Raw genomic sequence first — 22508 nt, forward strand, 5'->3', positions numbered from 1 at the left:
TTTTCAGTTCTGCCCATAAATTTTCTATGGGATTGAGGTCAGGGCTTTGTGATAGCCACGCCAATACCTTGACTTTGTTGTCCTTAAGTCGTTTTGCCACAACTTTGGAAGTATGCTTGCGGTCATTGTCCATTTGGAAGACCCATTTGCGACCAAGCTTTAACTTCCTGACTGATGTCTTGAGATGTTGCTTCAAAATATCCACATTATTTTCCTCCCACAAGATGCAATCTATTTTGTGAAGTGCACCAGTCCCTCCTTCAGCAAATCACTCCCACAACATGATGCTGCCACCCCCGTGCTTCACGGTTGGGATGGTGCACTTCGGCTTACAAGCCTCCCCCTTTTTCCTCCAAACGAAACGATGGTCATTATTGCCAAACAGTTCCATTTTTGTTTCATCAGACCAGAGGACATTTCTCCAAAAAGTATGATCTTCATCCTGTGTGCAATTACAAACCGTAGTCTGGCTTTTTATGGTGGTTTTGGAGCAGTCTTCTTCCTTGCTGAGAGGCCTTTCAGGTTTTGTCGATATAGGACTCGTTTTACTGTGGATATAGATACTTTTGTACCTGTTTCCTCCAGCATCTTCACAAGGTCCTTCGCAGTTGTTCTGGGATTGATTTGCACTTTTCGCACCAAACTACGTTCATCTCTAGGAGACAGAACGCGTCTCCTTCCTGAGTGATATGATGGCTGTGTGGTCCCATGGTGTTTATACTTGCGTACTATTGTTTGTACAGGTGAACGTGGTACCTTCAGGCGATTGGAAATTGGTCCCAAGGATGAACCAGACATGTGGAGGTCTACAAAAACAATTCTGAGGTCTTGGCTGATTTCTTTTGATTTTCCCATGATGTCAAGCAAAGAGGCAGTGAGTTTGAAGGTAGGCCTTGAAATATATCAACAGGTACACCTCCAATTGACTCAAATGTTGTCAATTAGGCTATCAGAAGCTTCCAAGGCCATGACATCATTTTCCAGAATTTTCCAAGCTGTTTCAAGGCACAGTCAACTTAGTGTATGTAAACTTCTGACCCACTGGAATTGTGATACAGTGAATTATAAGTGAAATAATCTGTCTGTAAACAATTGTTGGAAAAATACTTGTGTCATGCACAAAGTACATGTCCTAACCGACTTGCCAAAACTCTAGTTTGTTAACAAGCAATTTATAGAGTGGTTGAAAAATGAGTATTAATGACTCCCGACTTCCGACTTCAACTGAACCTGTCACTCACACTCTACCTCACAGCCCATCTAATGCAAACTGTAAATCCGATGTTTTTCTAGCAGGGGCCAATTCCATTTTCATTCCTCTCAGTTAAATTAGATAAGGTAATTTCCATGTAAAAGGACCCATGAGCACCAATATGTGATGTTCATGAGCATGTCAAATTGGAGGTAAAATGTAAGCTAAGAGTATATAATTTTTTTAAATAGGAGCATTTATATATTTTTCAACCATTTCCATCTAAAAAATGTGGGATTAGCAAAGGCCCCTACCAACTAATATCAACACTTTTAATTTTGGATACATTTTTCTGCCTTCTGTAAGTTGAAGAAACATTGCCTTGTGCCTTGATATTCTGTTACCAAACACCCACACTCTCCCTCATAAGGAGGAAGCTATTAAAAGTACACAGAAGTAACAAGTAAAGGTAGACCTATCAATTAGTTCCAGTGTTTTTACTCATATAAAGGTTGTGTATTAATTATTAAGTATTTAAAAATCTAAATGTTGTCTCAAAATTGGTAATTTCTGCAATTGATTTGGGAAATGGGAAATCATAGTAGTCACAAACTACAGTTGGGTTCACAGGTTTGGACAGCACAGTGCAGTATAGCACAGTAGAGTACAGTGCAGTAAAGAAAAGTAGAGTATAGTTCAGTACAGTAGAGTATAGTAGAGTTCAGTACAGTGCACAGTAGAGCACACTAGAGTTGAGTACACTATAATGTACTGTATTATACTGTACTCTACTGTATGGTACTGAACTCTACTCTGCATTACTGTGCTCTACAGTACTTGCATGTGCTCTACTGTACTATACTGAAGTGTACTCTACTCCACTGTACTGTAATGAACTCTCCTCTTCTACTGTTCTGTGTTGTACTCTACTGAGCTCTACTGTGCTGTGCTTTGATGTCCAAATTTCTGAAACATAGACATCTATGATTGGTTCAAATTTGAGCCGTTCCGGACCAACCACACTAAAATAATAGCCAGTGTGTAGAATAATACCCAAATATGCAAAGTAGGATATTGCATATTTATACCTTTGACTACTTATTTAGGATACATCACCATGAAGAGAATTACATTAATATCTATAATTATGCATTTCTGTGTAGTACAGATCAGGGACCCATGATGAAATTCCACTTCACTTACTGTAGTTCAATAACCAAAAGGCATGTTGTCAAAGTAAATGTGTCATGTCATAGCTGACACCATTCTTTCTGCAGACATCTTGAATCTTAATTCAGAGCAGATATTTAGCCGTTTTTGGAAAACGTGGACAGGACGGAGATTTTACCTACATTCTGTACCCAAACTTTTGCACCTGCACAGTTCATCCAGTAAATGTGTTTTTGTAAAATTGTTTGTGTAAATTGTTAAAAGTAGACCTTTTGCATATAGTTAGTTGTATGGTTGCTTAAACTTTGAATTCAATGGGTCTCGGTACAATTGCGTAACTGAGGAATTGCCCATAAGGAATTTCCCCATTGGAATTCTAGTCCAATCCCTAAATGGACTGTTGAATGCAGTTATTGTATCGTTGATACACTACATGACCAAAAGTATATGGACACCTGCTCGTTGAACATCTGATTCCAAAATCATGGTCATTAATCTGGATTTGGTCCCCCCTTTGCTGCTATAACTGCCTCCACTCTTTCCACTAGATGTTGGAACATTGCTGCAGGGACTTGCTTCCATTCAGCCACAAGAGTTTTAGTGAGGTCGGACACTAAAGTTGAGCAATTAGGCCTGGCCTGCATACGACGTTTCAATGAGAGGTCGACCGATTAAGTTTTTTCAACGCCGATACCGATTATTGGAGGACCAAAAAAAAGCCGATACCGAATAATCGGCCGATTTAAAAAAATGGATTTGTAATAATGACAATTACAACAATACTGAATGAACACTTATTTTAAATTAATATAATACATCAATAAAATCAATTTAGCCTCAAATAAATAATGAAACATGTTCAATTTGGTTTAAATCATGCAAAAACAAAGTGTTGGAGAAGAAAGTAAAAGTGCAATATGTGCCATGTAAAAAAGCTAACGTTTAAGTTCCTTGCTCAGAACATGAGAACATATGAAAGTTGGTGATTCCTTTTAACATGAGTCTTCAATATTCCCAGGTAAGAAGTTTTAGGTTGTAGTTATTAAAGGAATTATAGGACTATTTCTCTCTATACCATTTGTATTTCATATTCCTTTGACTATTGGATGTTCTTATAGGCACTTTAGTATTGCCAGTGTAACAGTATAGCTTCCGTCCCTCTCCTCGCCCCTACCTGGGCTCGAACCAGGAAAACATCGACAAAAGCCACCCTCGACGCATCGTTACCCTTCGCTCCACAAAAGCCACCGTCCATGCAGAGCAAGGGGAATAACAAGTCTCAGAGTGAGTGACGTTTAAAACACTATTAGCGCGCACCCCGCTAACTTGCTAGCCATTTCACATTGGTTACACCAGCCTAATCTCGGGAGTTGATACGCTTGAAGTCATAAACAGCTCAGTGCTGTTTGAATGAATGCTTACGAGCCTGCTGCTTCCTACCGTCACTCAGTCAGACTGCTCTATCAATCCATAGACTTAATTATAACATTATAACACACAGAAATACGAGCCTTTGGTCATTAATATGGTCGATTTCGGAAACTATCATTTCGAAAACACAACGTTTATTCTTTCAGTGAAATACGGAACCATTCCATATTTTATCTAACGGGTGGCATCTCTAAGTCTAAATATTGCTGTTACATTGTACAACCTTCAATGTTATGTCATAATTACGCAACATTCTGGCAAATTAGTTCGCAACGAGCCAGGCGGCACAAACTGTTGTATATACCCTGACTCTGCGTGCAATGAATGCAAGAGAAGTGACACAATTTCACCTTGTTAATATTGCCTGCTAACCTGGATTTCTTTTAGCTAAATATGCAGGTTTAAAAATATATACTTCTGTGTATTGATTTTAAGAAAGGCATTGACGTTTATGGTTAGGTACAGTCGTGCAACGATTGTGCATTTTCACAAATGCGCTTTTGTTAAATCATCCCCCGTTTGGCGAAGTTGGCTGTTTTTGTTTTAGGAAGAAATAATCTTCACACAGTTCGCAACGATCCAGGTGGTCCAAACTGCTGCATATACCCTGACTCTGATGCAAGAGAAGTGACACAATTTACCTACATAAAATAAATTAATGTTAGCAGGCAATATTAACTAAATATGCAGGTTTAAAAATATATACTTGTGTATTGATTTTAAGAAAGGCATTGATGTTTATGGTTAGGTACATGTTGGAGCAACGACAGTCCTTTTTCGCAAATGCGCAGCATCGATTATATGCAACGCAGGACACGCTAGATAAACTTGTAATATCATCGACCATGTGTAGTTAACTAGTGATTATGATTGATTGATTGTTTTTTATAAGATAAGTTTAATGCTAGCTAGCAACTTACCTTGGCTTCTTACTGCATTCGTGTAACAGGCAGGCTCCTCATGGTGCAATGTAAAGCAGGTGGTTAGAGCGTTGGACTAGTTAACCGTAAGGTTGCAAGATTGAATCCCCGAGCTGACAAGGTAAAAATCTGTCGTTCTGCCGCTGAACAAGGCAGTTAACCCACCGTTCCTAGGCTGTCATTGAAAATAAAAATGTGTTCTTAACTGACTTGCCTAGGAAAAGACTTTCCTCAAACTGTTGCCATGAAGTTGGAAACACAGAATCGTCTAGAATGTCATTGTATGCTGTAGCATTAATATTTCCCTTCACTGGAACTAAGGGGCCTCGCCCGAACAAGGAAAAACAGCCCCCAACCAATAGTCCTCCTCCACCAAACTTACAGTTGGCACTATGCATTCGGGGAGGTAGCGTTCTCCTGGCATCTGCCAAACCCAGATTTGTCCATCCGACTGTGAGATGGTTAAGCGTGATTCATCATTCCAGAGAATGCGTTTCCATTGCTCCAGAGTCCAATGGCTGCGAGCTTTACACCACTCCAGCCGACAGTTGGCATTGCGCATGGTGATCTTAGGGTGGTGTACGGTTGCTCGGGCATGGAAACCCATTTCATTAATCTCCCAACGAACAGTTCTCATGCTGAAGTTGCTTCCAGAGGCAGTTTGAAACTCGGTAGTGAGTGTTGTAACCAAGGACAGATCATTTTTATGTGTTATGCGCTTCGGCACTCGGCTGTCCCGTTCTGTGAGCTTGTGTGGCCTACCACTTCGAGGCTGAGCTGATGTTGCTCCTAGAAGTTTCCACTTCACAATAACCACTTACAGTTGACCGGGGCAACTCTAGCAGGGCAGAAAGTTTACAAATTGACTTGTGGAATCCTATGACGGTGCCATGTTGAAAGTCAATGAGATCTTCAGTAAGGCCATTCTACTTCCAATGTTTGTCTATGGAGATTGCATTTCTGTGTGCTCGATTTTATACGCCTGTTAGCAACTGGTGTGGCTGAAATTCCCGAATCCACTCATTTGAAGGCGTGTCCGCATATTTTTGTATCTACTGTATAGTGCAGTATACATCCAGTATTTGCCTTGCTGTCATCTCTCTGAAGGCCCCATTTCTCACAGGAGACAAATATGTTGACTATTCTTTTGTTTTTTTTATGGCAGCTCCAATCCGATATGGACAGGGGGGATGGAACCCTGAAATACATTCTAAGTGGGGACGGGGCTGGAGACATATTTACCATTGATGAAAACAATGGCGACCTCCATGCCAATAAGAGACTGGATAGAGAGGATAAGGCCTTCTATACCCTCCGAGCAACCGTGGTCAACAAGAACACAGGCATAAAACTGGAGCCGGAGACAGAGTTTATTGTTAAACTCCATGACATCAACGACAATGAGCCAATATTCACTAAGGAGCTTTACACTGTCAGTGTACCAGAGAGGTCCAATATGGGTATGTGCTCTTTAACTTTAATTTGACTTTCGACATTTCAACGTCATGACCCTTCAATTTAACTCCCTTTGATGATAAAAGATCAGCACGGTTTCAAGATCAATGGGAACTTGTTAAAGTGTAAAATACCATTTATGGTTTTGATCATGTGGATGTGAGTTCGTATTCATCCTCAGCGATTAACAAAGCCTTTTTTATCTTCCATTCTCAGGTACTTCAGTCACCCAGGTAACAGCCACGGACGCAGATGACAGCATGTACGGGAACAGCGCTAAACTACGATACAGCATCAGCCAGGGGCACCCGTACTTCTCAGTGGAACCCGACACAGGTCCGTCTGTCTGCCTGCCTGCCTTTATGTCTTTCTGTGTGATGCCTGTCTGTCTGTCTGTCTGAAACAGCAGCAATGCTGTTTAATCCCTCAAAGCAATTATTATTACAATGAAGAGAGAGACTGTAATGCAATGTAATGTTCAGAGTCAGACTTCCAGAGCAATTACTATACTCTCAGCCCCCTGTGCATTTTCCAAAGTAGACTGAAACATTTAATCATTTCTAATGTGCACTCTGGAACATCTCCAGTTGCTGGTTCTGTGTTTAAACAAAAAGGAAATGGAAACAAAAAAAGCCTCCAACCGGCAGATTATTGTGTGGTTTAACAGCGATATGGTTCATCCCTGATGTGACATGGACGATGATGTCCCCGTCACACCAGAGGACATGAAATCCTACGAATGTTGGAAAAAATAGATGTTTCTAAGGGTTAATCTGAAAACAGTCATATCATAGATTATAGAACCCATTCAAACAAGCCAAGCCAGGCCAGGCCTGGCCAGACATTATTGTGTAGGATGGATGTTGGGTCCGTTGCCATTTTCACTGTCTCATAAAAATAATTAGGTTGAAGTCAGAAGTTTACATCCACTTAGGTTGGAGTCATTAAAACTCGTTTTTCAACCACTCCACAAATTTCTTGTTAACAAACTATAGTTTTGGCAAGTCAATCAGGACATCTACTTTGTGCATGACACAAGTAAATTTTACAACAATTGTTTACAGACATATTATTTCACTTATAATTCACTGTATCACAATTCCAGTGGGTGAGAATATTACATACACTAAGTTGATTGTGCCTTAAACAGCTTGGAAATGTCCAGACATTTATGTCATGGCTTTAGAAGCTTCTGATAAGCTAATTTACGTAATTTGAGTCAATTGGTGGTGTACCTGTGGATGTATTTAAATGCCTAACTTCAAACACAGTGCCTCTTTGCTTGACATCATGGGAAAATCTAAATAAATCAGCCAAGACCTCAGAAAAAGAATTGTAGACCTCCACAAGTCTGGTTCATCCTTGGGAGCAATTTCCAAATGCCTGAAGGTACCACGTTCATCTGTACAAACAACAGTATGCAAGTATAAATACCATGGGACCACGCAGCCGTCATATCGCTCAGGAAGGAGACGCGTTCTGTCTCCTAGAGATGAAATTAGTTTGGTGTGAAAAGTGCAAATCAATCCCATAACAACAGCAAAGGACCTTGTGCAGATGCTGGAGGAAACACGTACAAAGTATCTAAATCCACAGTAAAACATGTCCTTTATCGACATAACTGCAAGGAAGAAGACACTGCTCCAAAACCGCCATAAAAAAGTCAGACTACTGTTTGCAACTGCACATGGGGACAAAGATCGTACTTTTTGGAGAAATGTCCTCTGGTTTGATGAAACAAAAATGGAACTGTTTGGCCATAATGACCATCTTTATGTTTGGAGGAAATGGAGAGGCTTGCAAACCGAAGATCACCATCCCAACCGTGAAGCACAAGGGTGGCAGCATCATGTTGTAGGGGTGCTTAGCTGCAGGAGGGACTGGTGCACTTCACAAAATAGTTTTCCTCCCTCATGACGCCATCTATGTGGATATATTGAAGCAACATCTCAAGACATCAGTCAGGAAGTTAAATGACCCCAAGCATACTTCCAAAGTTGTGGCAAAATGGCTTAAGTACAACAAAGTCAAGGTATTTGAGTGGCCATCACAAAGCCCTGACCCCAGTCCCATAGAAAATGAGTGGGCACAACTGAAAAAGTGCGTATGAGCAAGGAGGCCTACAAACCTGATTCAGTTACACCAGCTCTGCCAGGAGGAATGGGCCAAAATTCACCCAACTTATTGTGGGAAGCTTGTGGAAGACTACCCAAAACGTTTGACCCAAGTTAAACAATTTAAAGGCAGTGCTACCAAATACTAATTGAGTGTATGTAAACTTCTGACCCACTTGGAATATGATGAAAGAAATGAAAACTGAAATAAATTATTCTCTCCACTATTATTCTGACATTTCACTTTCTTATAATAAAGTGGTGATCCTATCTGACCTAATACAGAGTATTTTTACACGGATTAAATGTCATGAATTGTGAAAATCTGAGTTTAACTGAGTTTAAATTTGGCTAAGGTGTATGTAAAACTTCCAACTTCAACTGTAAATATTTCTTGTTCAATCCTACCATGAGGTCTTAGCAATGTGAAACTGTTTTTATTTTCTGATGTGGTGACCATTTCTTTGCAAAAGGTGCATCTCTCTTATACCAGTCATAAACATTAGTTACGTTACTCCCATTGGTAATTATAACTATAATATTTGCTGATACATTAGTTAAATCAAGAACACCTACATATATTAGGTAATTCTCAAACTATACCGTATCATTTAAATCTGTTTGACATGTTGGCTCCATGAGCGATCCCTACAGCCCTACAGGACCAGAGAAGGAGAAACGTGCTTTGCTAGCTAATTAACAATACATCTCATTATATTATATGACACATTAATATTGTGTTCCTCTGGTTTGTCCTCAGGCATAATCCGGACAGCCCTGGGGCCTGGAGAGATGGACCGGGAGAAGCGGGAACACTACCAGGTAGTGATTGAGGCCAAGGACATGGCGGGCCAGAGGGGTGGCTTAACCGGGACCACCACGGTCAATATCACCCTGACAGACGTCAACGACAACCCCCCGCGCTTCTCCCAGAGTGAGTACTGAGTACAGTGACTGGTATTATACTGGTGCTTGAAGTAGTAATTCGTAATGGCATTCATAGTAGTCCTAGTATTAGTGGTCGTGTCAGTGAGTGACATGTTGGTAACAAGAATCAGTTTTTTAACCGTGTCATTGTGCTGTGTGTATGAGTGGGGTCAGCACTCATACACTCATACAGTTCGGCTGTATGAGAATCAAACCAGTGTGCTCGCATACTCACTTAAAAGACCTTTGCTTGAAAAATGAGAAAAAAGCATCAATAGTACTGTTTGTCCATTTTGAGACGCCGTAGCCAGTATACGCTTCCTCAAAGTAGAAAGAATTCATCTAAGATAACTCAAGGAATCTAGCATTCATTTTGACACTTTGAAGAGTAGATCTTAGTTGCTCAATTTTACATCTGACTAAGATGTTTGGTATATTTCCATTAAAAAAAAACGAATTAAGTTCTGGAGTAAAAATGCGCTTAACAAGTCAAATAATAATTGCATGGACTCATTCTATGTGCAATAATGGTGTTTAACATGTTTTTGGAATGACTACCAAAACTCTGTACCCCGCACATTCATATCTGTAACGTCCCTCAGTCAAGCAGTGAATTTCAAGCACAGAGTCAACCACAAAGACCAGGGAGGTTTTCCAGTGCCTCACAAAGAAGGGCAGCTGTTGGTAACAAAAAACAGGAGACATTGAATATCCCTTTGAGCTTGGTGAAGTTCTAATTACACTTTGGATGGTGTATCAATAAACCCAGTCACAACAAAGATACAGGCGTCCTTCCTAACTCAGTTGAAGGAGAGGAACGAAAATTTCACCATGAGGCCAATGGTGACTTTATAACAGTTACAGAGTTTAATAGCTGTGATAAGAGAAAATTGAGGATGGATCAACAACATTGTAGTTACTTCACAAGACTAACCCAAAGTCACCTTTCAGCAGGGCATTAACCTAATGTGCAAGGCAAAATATACACTGGAGTTACTTACCAAGACGACGTTGAATGTTCTTGAGTGGCGTAGTTACAGTTTTGACTTAAATCGGATTGAAAATCTACAGTGCATTCTGAAAGTATTCAGACTCCTTGACTTTTGCCACATTTAGTTACAGTGCCTTGCGAAAGTATTCGGCCCCCTTGAACTTTGCGACCTTTTGCCACATTTCAGGCTTCAAACATAAAGATATAAAACTGTATTTTTTTGTGAAGAATCAACAACAAGTGGGACACAATCATGAAGTGGAACGACATTTATTGGATATTTCAAACTTTTTTAACAAATCAAAAACTGAAAAATTGGGCGTGCAAAATTATTCAGCCCCTTTACTTTCAGTGCAGCAAACTCTCTCCAGAAGTTCAGTGAGGATCTCTGAATGATCCAATGTTGACCTAAATGACTAAGGATGATAAATACAATCCACCTGTGTGTAATCAAGTCTCCGTATAAATGCACCTGCACTGTGATAGTCTCAGAGGTCCGTTAAAAGCGCAGAGAGCATCATGAAGAACAAGGAACACACCAGGCAGGTCCGAGATACTGTTGTGAAGAAGTTTAAAGCCGGATTTGGATACAAAAAGATTTCCCAAGCTTTAAACATCCCAAGGAGCACTGTGCAAGCGATAATATTGAAATGGAAGGAGTATCAGACCACTGCAAATCTACCAAGACCTGGCCGTCCCTCTAAACTTTCAGCTCATACAAGGAGAAGACTGATCAGAGATGCAGCCAAGAGGCCCATGATCACTCTGGATGAACTGCAGAGATCTACAGCTGAGGTGGGAGACTCTGTCCATAGGACAACAATCAGTCATATATTGCACAAATCTGGCCTTTATGGAAGAGTGGCAAGAAGAAAGCCATTTCTTAAAGATATCCATAAAAAGTGTTGTTTAAAGTTTGCCACAAGCCACCTGGGAGACACACCAAACATGTGGAAGAAGGTGCTCTGGTCAGATGAAACCAAAATTGAACTTTTTGGCAACAATGCAAAACGTTATGTTTGGCGTAAAAGCAACACAGCTCATCACCCTGAACACACCATACCCACTGTCAAACATGGTGGTGGCAGCATCATGGTTTGGGCCTGCTTTTCTTCAGCAGGGACAGGGAAGATGGTTAAAATTGATGGGAAGATGGATGTTTAGCCAAATACAGGACCATTCTGGAAGAAAACCTGATGGAGTCTGCAAAAGACCTGAGATTGGGACGGAGATTTGTCTTCCAACAAGACAATGATCCAAAACATAAAGCAAAATCTACAATGGAATGGTTCAAAAATAAACATATCCAGGTGTTAGAATGGCCAAGTCAAAGTCCAGACCTGAATCCATTCGAGAATCTGTGGAAAGAACTGAAAACTGCTGTTGACAAATGCTCTCCATCCAACCTCACTGAGCTCAAGCTGTTTTGCAAGGAGGAATGGGAAAAAAATTTGTCTCTCGATGTGCAAAACTGATAGAGACATACCGCAAGCGACTTACAGCTGTAATCACAGCTACAAAGTATTAACTTAAGGGGGCTGAATAATTTTGCACGCCCAATTTTTCAGTTTTTGATTTGTTAAAAAAGTTTGAAATATCCAATAAATGTCGTTCCACTTCATGATTGTGTCCCACTTGTTGTTGATTCTTCACAAAAAAATACAGTTTTATATCTTTATGTTTGAAGCCTGAAATGTTGCAAAAGGTCGCAAAGTTCAAGGGGGCAGAATACTTTCGCAAGGCACTGTAACTTACAGCCTTATTCTAAATTTGATTAAATGTTGTTTTTTCCCTCATCAATCTACAAACAATACCCCATAATGACAAAGCAAAAACAGATTTTTCAAAATGTTTTCAAATGTATTACAAATAAAACTGAAATATCACATTGGTATAAGTATTCGAACCCTTTACTCAGTACTTTGTTGAAGCCCCTTTGGTAGCGATTACAGCCTTGAGTCCTCTCGGGTATGACACTACAAGCTTGGCACTCCTGTAATTGGGGAGTTTCTCCCATTCTTCTCTGCAGATCTTCTCAGGCTCTGTCTGGTTGGAGGGTGAGTGTCCCAGCACAGCTATTTTCAGGTCTCTCCAAAGATGTTCGATCAAGTTAAAGTACGGGCTCTGGGTGATCCACTCAAGAACATTCAACAACTTGGCTGTGTGCTTAGGGTTGTTGTCCTGTTAGAAGGGGAACCTTCACCCCAGTCTGAGGTCCTGAGTGCTCTGGAGCAGGCATCTCATCAAGGATCTCTGTGTACTCTTTTCCTTTCACCTTTCCCTCAATCCTGACTAGACTCCCAGTCACTGCGGCTGAGAAACATCCCCACAGCATGTTTCTGCCACCACCATGCTTCACCGTAGGGATGGTGCCAGGTTTCCTCCAGGCATGACGCTTGGCATTCAGGCCAAAGAGTTCAATCTTGGTTTCATCAGACCAGAAAATCTTGTTTCTCCTGGTCAGAGTCCTTTAGGTCCTATTTTGGAAAATTCCAAGCGGGCTCCATGTGTCTTTTACTGAGGAGTGGCTTCCTTCTGGCCACTCTAACATAAAAGCCTGATTGGTGGAGTGCTGCAGAGATGGTTGTCTGGAAGATTCTGGAAGATTCTCCCATCTCTACAGAGGAACTCTAGTGCCCTGTCAGAGTGACCATTGGGTTCTTGGTCACTTCCCTGACCATGGCCCTTCTCCCCCGATTGCTCAGTTTGGCTGGACAGCAAACTCTAAGAAGACAGGTGTGTGCCTTTTCAAATAATGTCCAGTCAATTTAAATTACCGGAGGTGGACTCCAATCAAGTTGTAGAAATCTCAAGGATGATCAATGGAAACAGGATGCACCTGAGCTCAATTTTGAGTCTCATGGCAAAGGGTCTGAATACGTATGTAAATAAGGTATTTCTGTTTCTTAATGTTAATCATTTTTCAAAACAATTTAGAAACCTGTTTTTGCTTTGTTGTTATGTGTAGATTGATGAGGGGAATTTTTTTAAATCAAATTTAGAATAAGGCTGTAACGTAACAAAATGTGGAAAAAAATCAAGAATTCTTGAATACTTTCCGAATGCACTATATGGCAAGGCTTGAAAATGGCTGTCTAGCAATAATCAACAACCAACTTGACAGAGCTTGAAGAATTTAAAAAACAATAATGGGCAAATATTATACAATCCATGTTTGCAAAGCTCTTAGAGACTTACCCAGAAAAATACACAATTGTCATCGCTGCCAAAGGTGATTCTAACATGTATTGACCCAGTGGGTTAAATACTTTTCTAATCAATTTTTTAAAATATTTTCCATTACTATTTGACTTCCAATCATTTTTTACTTTTGTGAATTTTGTGTAGATCGTTGACAAACAAATGACAATTAAATCAATTTCAATCCCACTTTGTAACTCAACAAAATGTGGGAAAAAATCAAGGGGTGTGAATAGTTTCTTAAGGCAAATGTGTTAGTGTCAGAAACATAGATGTGTGGATGAGGACCTGGCACAGTAAACCACTCAGTCTCCATGCCAGAGGAAGACCAACAATCTCTTCTGTTTCTGACAAGCTTATGCAATTCTGTCTCATGGTTCTATGCCATTCTGGTTCTGTTTCGTTAACACACTTTTCTTCTTCTCGCCAACATAATTACGGAGGCAATTGGTTTTGAGTGGTGTGAAATCGCGGTGAATGTTTTTTTTATTTTAGATATTTTTTTTTAGATTTTTTACCCCTTTTTTCTCCCCAATTTCGTGGTATCCAATTGTTGTAGTAGCTACTATCTTGTCTCATCGCTACAACTCCCGTACGGGCTCAGGAGAGACGAAGGTTGAAAGTCATGCGTCCTCTGATACACAACCCAACCAGCCACACTGCTTCTTAACACAGCGCGCATCCAACCCGGAAGCCAGCCGCACCAATGTGTCGGAGGGTACACCGTGCAGCTGGCAACCTTGGTTAGCGCGCACTGCGCCCGGCCCGCCACAGGAGTCGCTGGTGTGCAATGAGACAAGGACATCCCTACCGACCAAGCCCTCCCTAACCCGGACGACGCTAGGCCAATTGTGCATCGCCCCACGGACCTCCCGGTCGCGGACGGTTACGACAGAGCATGGGCGCGAACCCAGGGACTCTGATGGCACAGCTGGCGCTGCAGTACAGCACCCTTAAACACTGCGCCACCCGGGAGGCATCGCGGTGAATGTTGCCGATATTCCAATATGAAGTTCTGTAGATCTCAGGTTCATACAGAGCATTCTTGATTTACATGTGTGTCTGTTCATGTTTCAGGCATATATCAGTTCAGCGTTCCAGAATCCATGAAAGCTGGAACTCCTGTTGGCAGAATCAAAGCAGTGGATAAAGACCTTGGGAAGAATGCAGAGATGTTCTACAACGTTGTCGGCGGGGATGGCTTGGACATGTTCGATGTCATCACAGACAAAGACTCACAGGAAGGCATCATTACTGTTGGAAAGGTGACAGCCGTTACTCCTTTAAATTACATCTACTGTATAGTCACCCATAACTATAGTGCCTGCTTTGTTAGACCTGAGGTCATCAGACCATCAGAAACTCTATTACTGTATCTGTTATTGTATTATAAGCACATACTTCAAAACATAACTGTACTGCATCAGTGCAGAATATGACTCCCCTACCATGTTCTATTGTCACTGTATCCCTGTCCTTGCAGCCAATGGACTATGAAAAGACCCGTTCCTACACACTGGAGATCCAGGTACAGAACACTCAGACCTTGGACACTCGTTTCCTGGGGTACCTACCCACCAAGGACATGGCCACAGTCAGGATTGGTATAGAGGATGTGGATGAGCCTCCTCTGTTTGAGAGAGCCAGCTACGTAATGGAGGTGAAGGAGGATGCAGCCGTGGGTACTGCAGTAGGGTCTGTCAGGGCCATGGACCCGGATGGATACAACAGCCCAGTCAGGTTAGTTAGAGCACTGCTTTGCTTTCCCTCTAGCCCGCCCACTCATTTCTACCTACCACCCAAAGGTAATGGAGAGATTGGTTATAGTCATTTGTGTCATGGGTAATTTGATGGATGTTAAAGGTTATGTTACAGTACTTTTGAAACTGTAGAATGATTAGAGTTGGATAGGTCATCTCATTAATTTGGGAGTCTAGAAGAAGTTGTGTCCATATTAAGCAAAGCACAAGGTGTGTGTTCTGCACCATCTCCACACACACCTTTTTTAGTGAGTTCTTCTCAATGTCCAAAGTCCCTTAATTACCACTCCTCATGGAAATACACTGAAAGGGCATCGAGTATGAACAAATAACAGGATCATTGCGTAATCTGCTGGATGATGAAACTGTTAGGGCTGGTCTGGTCGGTGCCACTGTTCAGAGCTGTTCCCTCTCTAGTACAGGTATTAAAATCGAGTGATATAAGTCCCACTGTCTGTTTAGGGTAGATCCTCCGGGCGTGCAGTATTCAGAATCAACTGCTGTTATCATACAGGCAGAGAATGAGTGGACTGAAAAAGTTTTTAACTTATTGAGTGAAAAGGGGGTGTCAAATACAGTAGGAGATGTTGGTGAGTGGTAGAAAATAGAAGTGTATTGTTTTAAAAGCCTGTAGTGAACCCTCTGAAATATTTCGCAAACTTCCATGCTTTCAATCATTGTCTTACATTTTGTGTATCTATCGTATAGGTACTCCATTGATCGTCGCACAGATCTGGACCGGCTTTTCAACGTGCATTCTGGGAATGGGTCCGTATTCATCACAAGACCTCTCGACCGAGAAGAAGCTGCCTGGCACAACATTTCTGTTATCGCAACTGAGTTCAGTAAGTCTTTCACAGCTTTATCAGGCACATGAATTCACAATACAAACTATTCTAAAAAGGCTATGGAGTTCAATTATTATATTCTGCCCTGTTTTGAAACATTAAAAAAACAAATATCATATAATTATTTATTACAGTTATTATTTATAATAGCTTTTTATGTGTATGTTTGCTTTACAGACAAACCTCTGCAGACCAGTCGGGGGCCTGTTTATATCCGTCTTCTAGATGTCAACGACAACGCACCAACATTTGCCTCTTTCTACGAGACGTTTGTTTGTGAAAAGACCAAGGCTGGACAGGTACGGAACGCAGATCCTCCACTTAGGTCCCATGATAGATAGTGTTTGACATGAATTCATTATTCTCATTGCTATAATTACTCTATATCATTGTGACATCTAGAGGTTCTACAATAGGCTATATGCCCAAGAATACCACAAATGACGATAAAGCATTGTGATGAGTGCTGCATTCCTCTGGGGAAGTGATTGGTCTCCAGGGTCTACTTTCTGTGGCAGCTGATGAGATGATCTGTCATGGCAGGTGACAGTAGCTGTCACACATCAAGGACATGTTTCAATAGGTGCCCACCACATGTCTCTTCCTCTACTCCTTCTCCTTTTATCCCTCCTTCATCCCTCTGTCATTATTCATAATTAATTCAGAGGCCCATCCTTGGTTCTTCTGTGTTTGTGTTTGCTGCCCTCCTGTTTACCATGCAATGTCCCATGAGAGAAGTCAATACAATCATCTACAATGGATCTTCCAAAATTGTTATTTATTTTTGTCATTAATTAAATAAACATACCAATCTGTTATGTCTATATGCATGGTCTCTAGCCTACAATTTTAGCCTCCAATTTTCATCCATATCGCCAGCCTGGAAAACCAAAGAATACCTTACTATATGAATTGCTATCTGACAGCACACATATTATTTAAAAAATATGAATCCGTTTTCGTTTATCCTGTAAACAGAAGATCCAGACGGTGAGTGCAGTGGATGCAGATGACCCAGCAGGTGGACACAAGTTCTTCTTCAGTCTGGCTACGGAGGGAGCTTACAGAGGCAACTTCACAGTCAGAGACAATGGAGGTGAGTACTGTACTGTAGGATCTCTTTGGGTCTCTATCATACACAGTCAACACCTGATATTATGTTTGGGTGTCTATCATACACAGTCAACACCGGATATTATGTTTGGGTGTCTATCATACACAGTCAACACTTCATATTATGTTTGGGTCTTTATCATACACGGTCAACACATTATATTATGTTTGGGTGTCTATCATACACGGTCAACACATTATATTATGTTTGGGTGTCTATCATACACGGTCAACACATTATATTATGTTTGGGTGTCTATCATACACAGTCAACACCTGATATTATGTTTGGGTGTCTATCATACACAGTCAACACCTGATATTATGTTTGTGTGTCTATCATACACGGTCAACACCTGATATTATGTTTGTGTGTCTATCATACACAGTCAACACTTCATATTATGTTTGTGTGTCTATCATACACGGTCAACACCTGATATTATGTCTGGGTGTCTATCATACACAGTCAACACCTGATATTATGTTTGGGTGTCTATCATACACAGTCAACACCTGATATTATGTTTGGGTGTCTATCATACACAGTCAACACATTATATTATGTTTGGGTGTCTATCATACACGGTCAACACCTGATATTATGTTTGGGTGTCTATCATACACAGTCAACACCTGATTATTTATATTTTTTATACTATTTATATTTTATATTAAATGTTTTATCTTATCTTTCACTCCACATTGTTGGAAATGGACCTGTAAGTAAGCATTTCACTGTTAGTCTACACCTGTGGTCATACGAAGCATGTGACAAATACAATTTGATTTGACATTATAGTAAATATGTTATAATGCCTAATTGCATACATGATTATGGCACCTTATGGTTATTCCAATGAATCCAATGAACCAGGCTGTCTATGTGCAATCAGTCACACTTCATAGCCGTATAACACACTATAATGTGACTGTTACATCAGTCTTAACATGTGTGTTAAATGTATGTTGTTTCCCTCTAGATAACACAGCTGGCGTCCTAACCCGGCGCTCCAGCTACAGCCGACTGCACAAGAGCGTCTACCTGGTTCCTGTGGTGATCACAGACGGGGACTTCCCCATGCAGAGCAGCACGGGGACGCTGACGGTGCGCGTGTGCACCTGCGACCGCGAGGGCAACATGGAGCTGTGCAACGCCGAGGCCCAGACCAGCTCAGCTGGACTCAGCACCGGGGCCCTGGTGGCTATCCTGCTTTGTGTTATTATCCTCCTCAGTGAGTATAGCTGTCTGTTTGTCTATCTGGCTGGCTGTGTGAGTACAGTATATTGATTGAGTCCTCATTCACTATAGCTGTCTGTTTGTCTGTCTAGCTCTGACCATCTCCATCTCCAGTTTAGTCATTCACATTAATGTACAGTATGTAAAATATCTCTCTTTAATAAGAAATTCCACAGTTTCTAGTGTAGTTGCTATATTTTAGATGTTCAATTTGACCCTCCTGTATATCACCTGAATGTGTACACATACAAGTACGCACACACACACACACACAGACCTCTAAGAATGCCCTAAATTCCCATCTATTTCACTCTTGGCTGTGTACGGCAAACGTGTTATTTATGGAGGATCACAACAAGTCCAATGGGATTTAGATTGTAGACAGGATAGTAGACAGGCAGTAAAAATAACCACTGATACACCAGGAGTTACTTTAATGAAAAATAATATTATGCGATTACCCCAATATATTACTTCAGCACCATTAACTACATATAATGGAAAGGTATTTATTAAACGTGGCACCATTTCCTGGTTATCTATAAGTTTCTAGTTGCAATCTCATTGGGATGTTAAAATTCTAAAATGTTTCAGCATCTCAACTGCAGTTGTTTCTAAATTGTTACTGCGCTGTTGTACTGGGCTGCAGGAAGCAGCCCGTGTTCTAATGCAGTGTTCACTGCAGCATGAGCAGCGAGATAAGATGAAATCAACCAGCCCTGAACAGCAAACCTCTTGCTAACGCTGCCTCGCTCTCTCTCTCCATCTCTCTGTGTCTCTCTCTCTGTCTATCTCTGTCACTCTCTCCCTATCTGTCTCTATCTCCGTCGCTCTCTCCCTTCCTCCCTCTCTCTGTCTCTCTCTCCCTCTCTGTTTCTCAGTGATCATAGTTCTGTTTGCGGCACTGAAGAAGCAGAAGAAAAAGGAGCCTCTGATCATCTCTAAAGAGGACGTGCGAGACAACGTCGTCAGCTACAACGACGAGGGGGGCGGAGAGGAGGACACCCAAGCCTTCGACATCGGGGCTCTGCGTAACCCCGAAGCCATCGAGGAGAGCAAGCAGAGGCGGGACATCATCCCCTCGGACACGCTGTACCCCCCTCTCAGACAGACAGTCATTCCATCGCGGGACAACGCCGATGTCCGGGACTTCATAAACCAAAGGGTGCAGGATAACGACAATAACCCCACCGCCCCCCCTTATGACTCTCTGGCCACATATGCCTACGAGGGAACCGGTTCAGTGGCTGAGTCTCTCAGCTCCCTGGGGTCAGCTTCCTCTGAAGGGGACCAGGACTACAACTACCTCAGTGACTGGGGGCCCCGCTTCAGGAAACTGGCTGACATGTACGGGGCTGAGGACAGCGACTGTGACTCCTAACACACTACCTGACCTGTTTCTGGGGCCGGAGCTAGGAGGATGAACTCTGAACTATAACTGACTGTAATCTCTCTTCTCAAAAAATGAGGACAAATGTTGCAGCCCGAGTTTTTTACAAAGTGCCCTTTTATTTCTTCCAACACAATTATAGGCCATAGCTCTTTCTGATGGCCAGACCAGATAGAGACTGTGCAGCTGTGTGGAATCTTTTTTTTTAAACTATTTTAGTGCAAGGCCAACTTTTCCAGAGAAGGTGAACTTCAGTTAATGATCCTGAGTTCAATGTCAAAATAAACTATAAATATATACATTTATTTTTATTTTCTGGTTACATCTGTATCTATATGCTGCATTGGAAGGGATTACACATTTCTCTGAATAATTCTGTGTATTCTTGAGAGATATCTCCTATAGTTTCTCTGTACTGTTACTGAAGTGCAGTATGTTGTACGTTGTATATTTGAGTGTTTTAGTGAATTTGAACTTTGCTTTTCCAGGAACAAGGAACTGGAATTGAACCATCTCTTTAGGTAATTCTTCGTACCTTATTTTAAAATGGCCAAATACTTTAAATGGCAGGAAAGCCCAGGACCAAAATAAAACATTTCTTCATGAAAGTTTATAGAACTTGGGCAGCCACTCTGTACTTACTCCATTCCCCTATCAGGCCTTCTGATGCACAGAAAGTTCACTATTCCAATTAGACGTTGTTTGTTTATTTCACCAATCATTTATTATGTGATCCGTCCATTTTTTGGAACTGTATCCAAGAGTAACTCTCTGAAGACATGATTTGATACAAGGACTGTATGTGTGTATCTCTGCACATGATGATGAATGAAGAAATGGATGGAGATGAGGTTTGATGCTCTAAGATTTACAGCGAATTTCAGCAACATCTGACAACATCGACATAATCCATCACAAATCAATAATGGCCATATTAGACATGTTTATGGGCGCAGCGATATATACACATACTGTATGTCTTACTTACATCAATTCTGCACAAAAAAGCCTACAAGATGAATGAGCATACCACCAGAGAAGGAGATTGGCCGAGAAAAACAGACATTTTAACAGCTTATACTTTACAGAGAGAATGCATTTACATGAAGAATTACCTAACATCCTTGAAAAGAACCAAAACTATAGAAAGCATCTGAAGTAAATATTTCATTCAGCCATGTGTTTGCTAATTGTTCTGTTCTCTCTCTGACAACATTGGATGATAATGCTTTTCACTCTCTGAACTCATATCATACTTAGTAGCTAAGCGAACATAAGCAATCACTCCAAAACAACTTCATCATTAAAGAAGTTGAGACGGGATCCAAAGGATCAATTACAACTGATCTGCGCTTCGACTTTGAAAGTGTCTGTGGATAATGATGTGTTGGGTATTTGGGTACATCATTTTGATTTGACATCAAACTTTTCTCTGTAAAATTGTTTGACTAAATAATGGTATATACTGTGGTTGAAACTGTGCTTTGTGGCAGTGATTTGAGAGCATAGCTGATGTTCATGATGTACTACTTTACTTTTTATGTTGTGATTTTCTTTGTACCAAATATATATAGGACACATGCTGAATTAATATTGTTGAAACACAAGCATCCAACCAATATCGCTGTTTTTGATGTCTTTTGGAGTTGTACAACTAAATGTGGACACTACAGGCTACAGTACATGTCATACTATGATGTATTAACAATTGTCAAATTTTACCATAATAAACTTTTCCAGTAAACCACAAAATAAATGCTCATCGAATTACATTAAAAGTGAAATTCAGCAACTCTTGGAGGACAGTGGAAGTTCATTAAAAAACTGCTTCTTGTCCTCCAAGACCTGCTGAATTTCTTCAATGTAGTTTACTCCTCAACTCATGCAACTTGGTTGGAGAGCGAGGTAGTCGCAGTGTTCCTTTCCCATTGCATCTACTTTAATCAACTCAGCTACAATACTACTTTACCATCACACAAACTGGTCACTGACTTCTTTCTCAGACTGGCTACATTTCAGTACCAATAGCCTACTTTACTGTACGCATGTCACATGACTCACTCTGGTTCTCCCCCAGCATTATCTAATTAGTACAATCTGTGATTGAGATCTGGAGATCTCTCAGGACTGGAAACCTGATTAAGAGAGAGGGTATTCATTTCTAAGTTGATATTGGTTTAGCAGATCAGATGTTAGGCAGATGGTGACATTTAAGACAATGCCTTTGCTAATTGACTCGTACCAGGCCTCTCTCTCCCCATCTGTAAGCACGTGTGCTAGCATCTCATCTGATGATGGTGGCTAAGTTTGCCTCATACAATCGTAGATGAGCAGCCGATGCTGAAAATGGTACCTGTGGAAGTTAGCCACCCAGTTCCATTTTTGAAAACATCCCAGGGGATTAAAGGATACTTGTATTCAACCAAGAACCTTATATTAACATTTAGCCTAGCTGCTCATATTTTAATCATTGTTGTTTGTGGTCATTCATTTGGTTTTTCACAAAAATGACAGAACAGTTGGAGATGGCTTCAGCAATTCTACGAAGAAGCCAACCATTGTCATCATACATGTTGTGTGATGTTTTAATGGACATGTTTTAAACCCCCTTCCCTACAAGTTCATAGAAGCTCCAGGCAATTGCAACACCTGCCAGGAACTAAAAGGAGAGAGAGACTCACATGAGTTTCCACCAGCTAAACACCATGCAACACAATGAGCTGTCCAAAAGCACATCAACTCTTGCCAACATATCC

The 22508-nt window shown here is 41.0% G+C and overlaps 1 protein-coding gene across 2 annotated transcripts in view; it reads left to right on the forward strand.

Moving 5' to 3' along the window:
* LOC135513804 (cadherin-6-like) overlaps positions 1-21501 on the forward strand; it is a 37578-nt gene extending 16077 nt beyond the window's left edge. For both annotated transcript variants that reach the window (XM_064936752.1, XM_064936744.1), the window contains 10 exons: positions 5879-6173; positions 6385-6504; positions 9043-9216; positions 14479-14666; positions 14885-15141; positions 15870-16006; positions 16187-16308; positions 16988-17105; positions 18106-18357; positions 19244-21501. In XM_064936752.1, coding sequence (XP_064792824.1) covers positions 5879-6173; positions 6385-6504; positions 9043-9216; positions 14479-14666; positions 14885-15141; positions 15870-16006; positions 16187-16308; positions 16988-17105; positions 18106-18357; positions 19244-19743 — 2163 coding nt within the window. In that variant the 3' untranslated portion in view covers positions 19744-21501. The remainder of the gene's footprint in view (positions 1-5878; positions 6174-6384; positions 6505-9042; positions 9217-14478; positions 14667-14884; positions 15142-15869; positions 16007-16186; positions 16309-16987; positions 17106-18105; positions 18358-19243) is intronic.
* The last annotated feature ends 1007 nt before the right edge of the window (positions 21502-22508 follow it).

The sequence above is a fragment of the Oncorhynchus masou genome, chromosome 3, assembly GCF_036934945.1.
Source record: "Oncorhynchus masou masou isolate Uvic2021 chromosome 3, UVic_Omas_1.1, whole genome shotgun sequence".
NCBI classification, from domain to species: domain Eukaryota; kingdom Metazoa; phylum Chordata; class Actinopteri; order Salmoniformes; family Salmonidae; genus Oncorhynchus; species Oncorhynchus masou.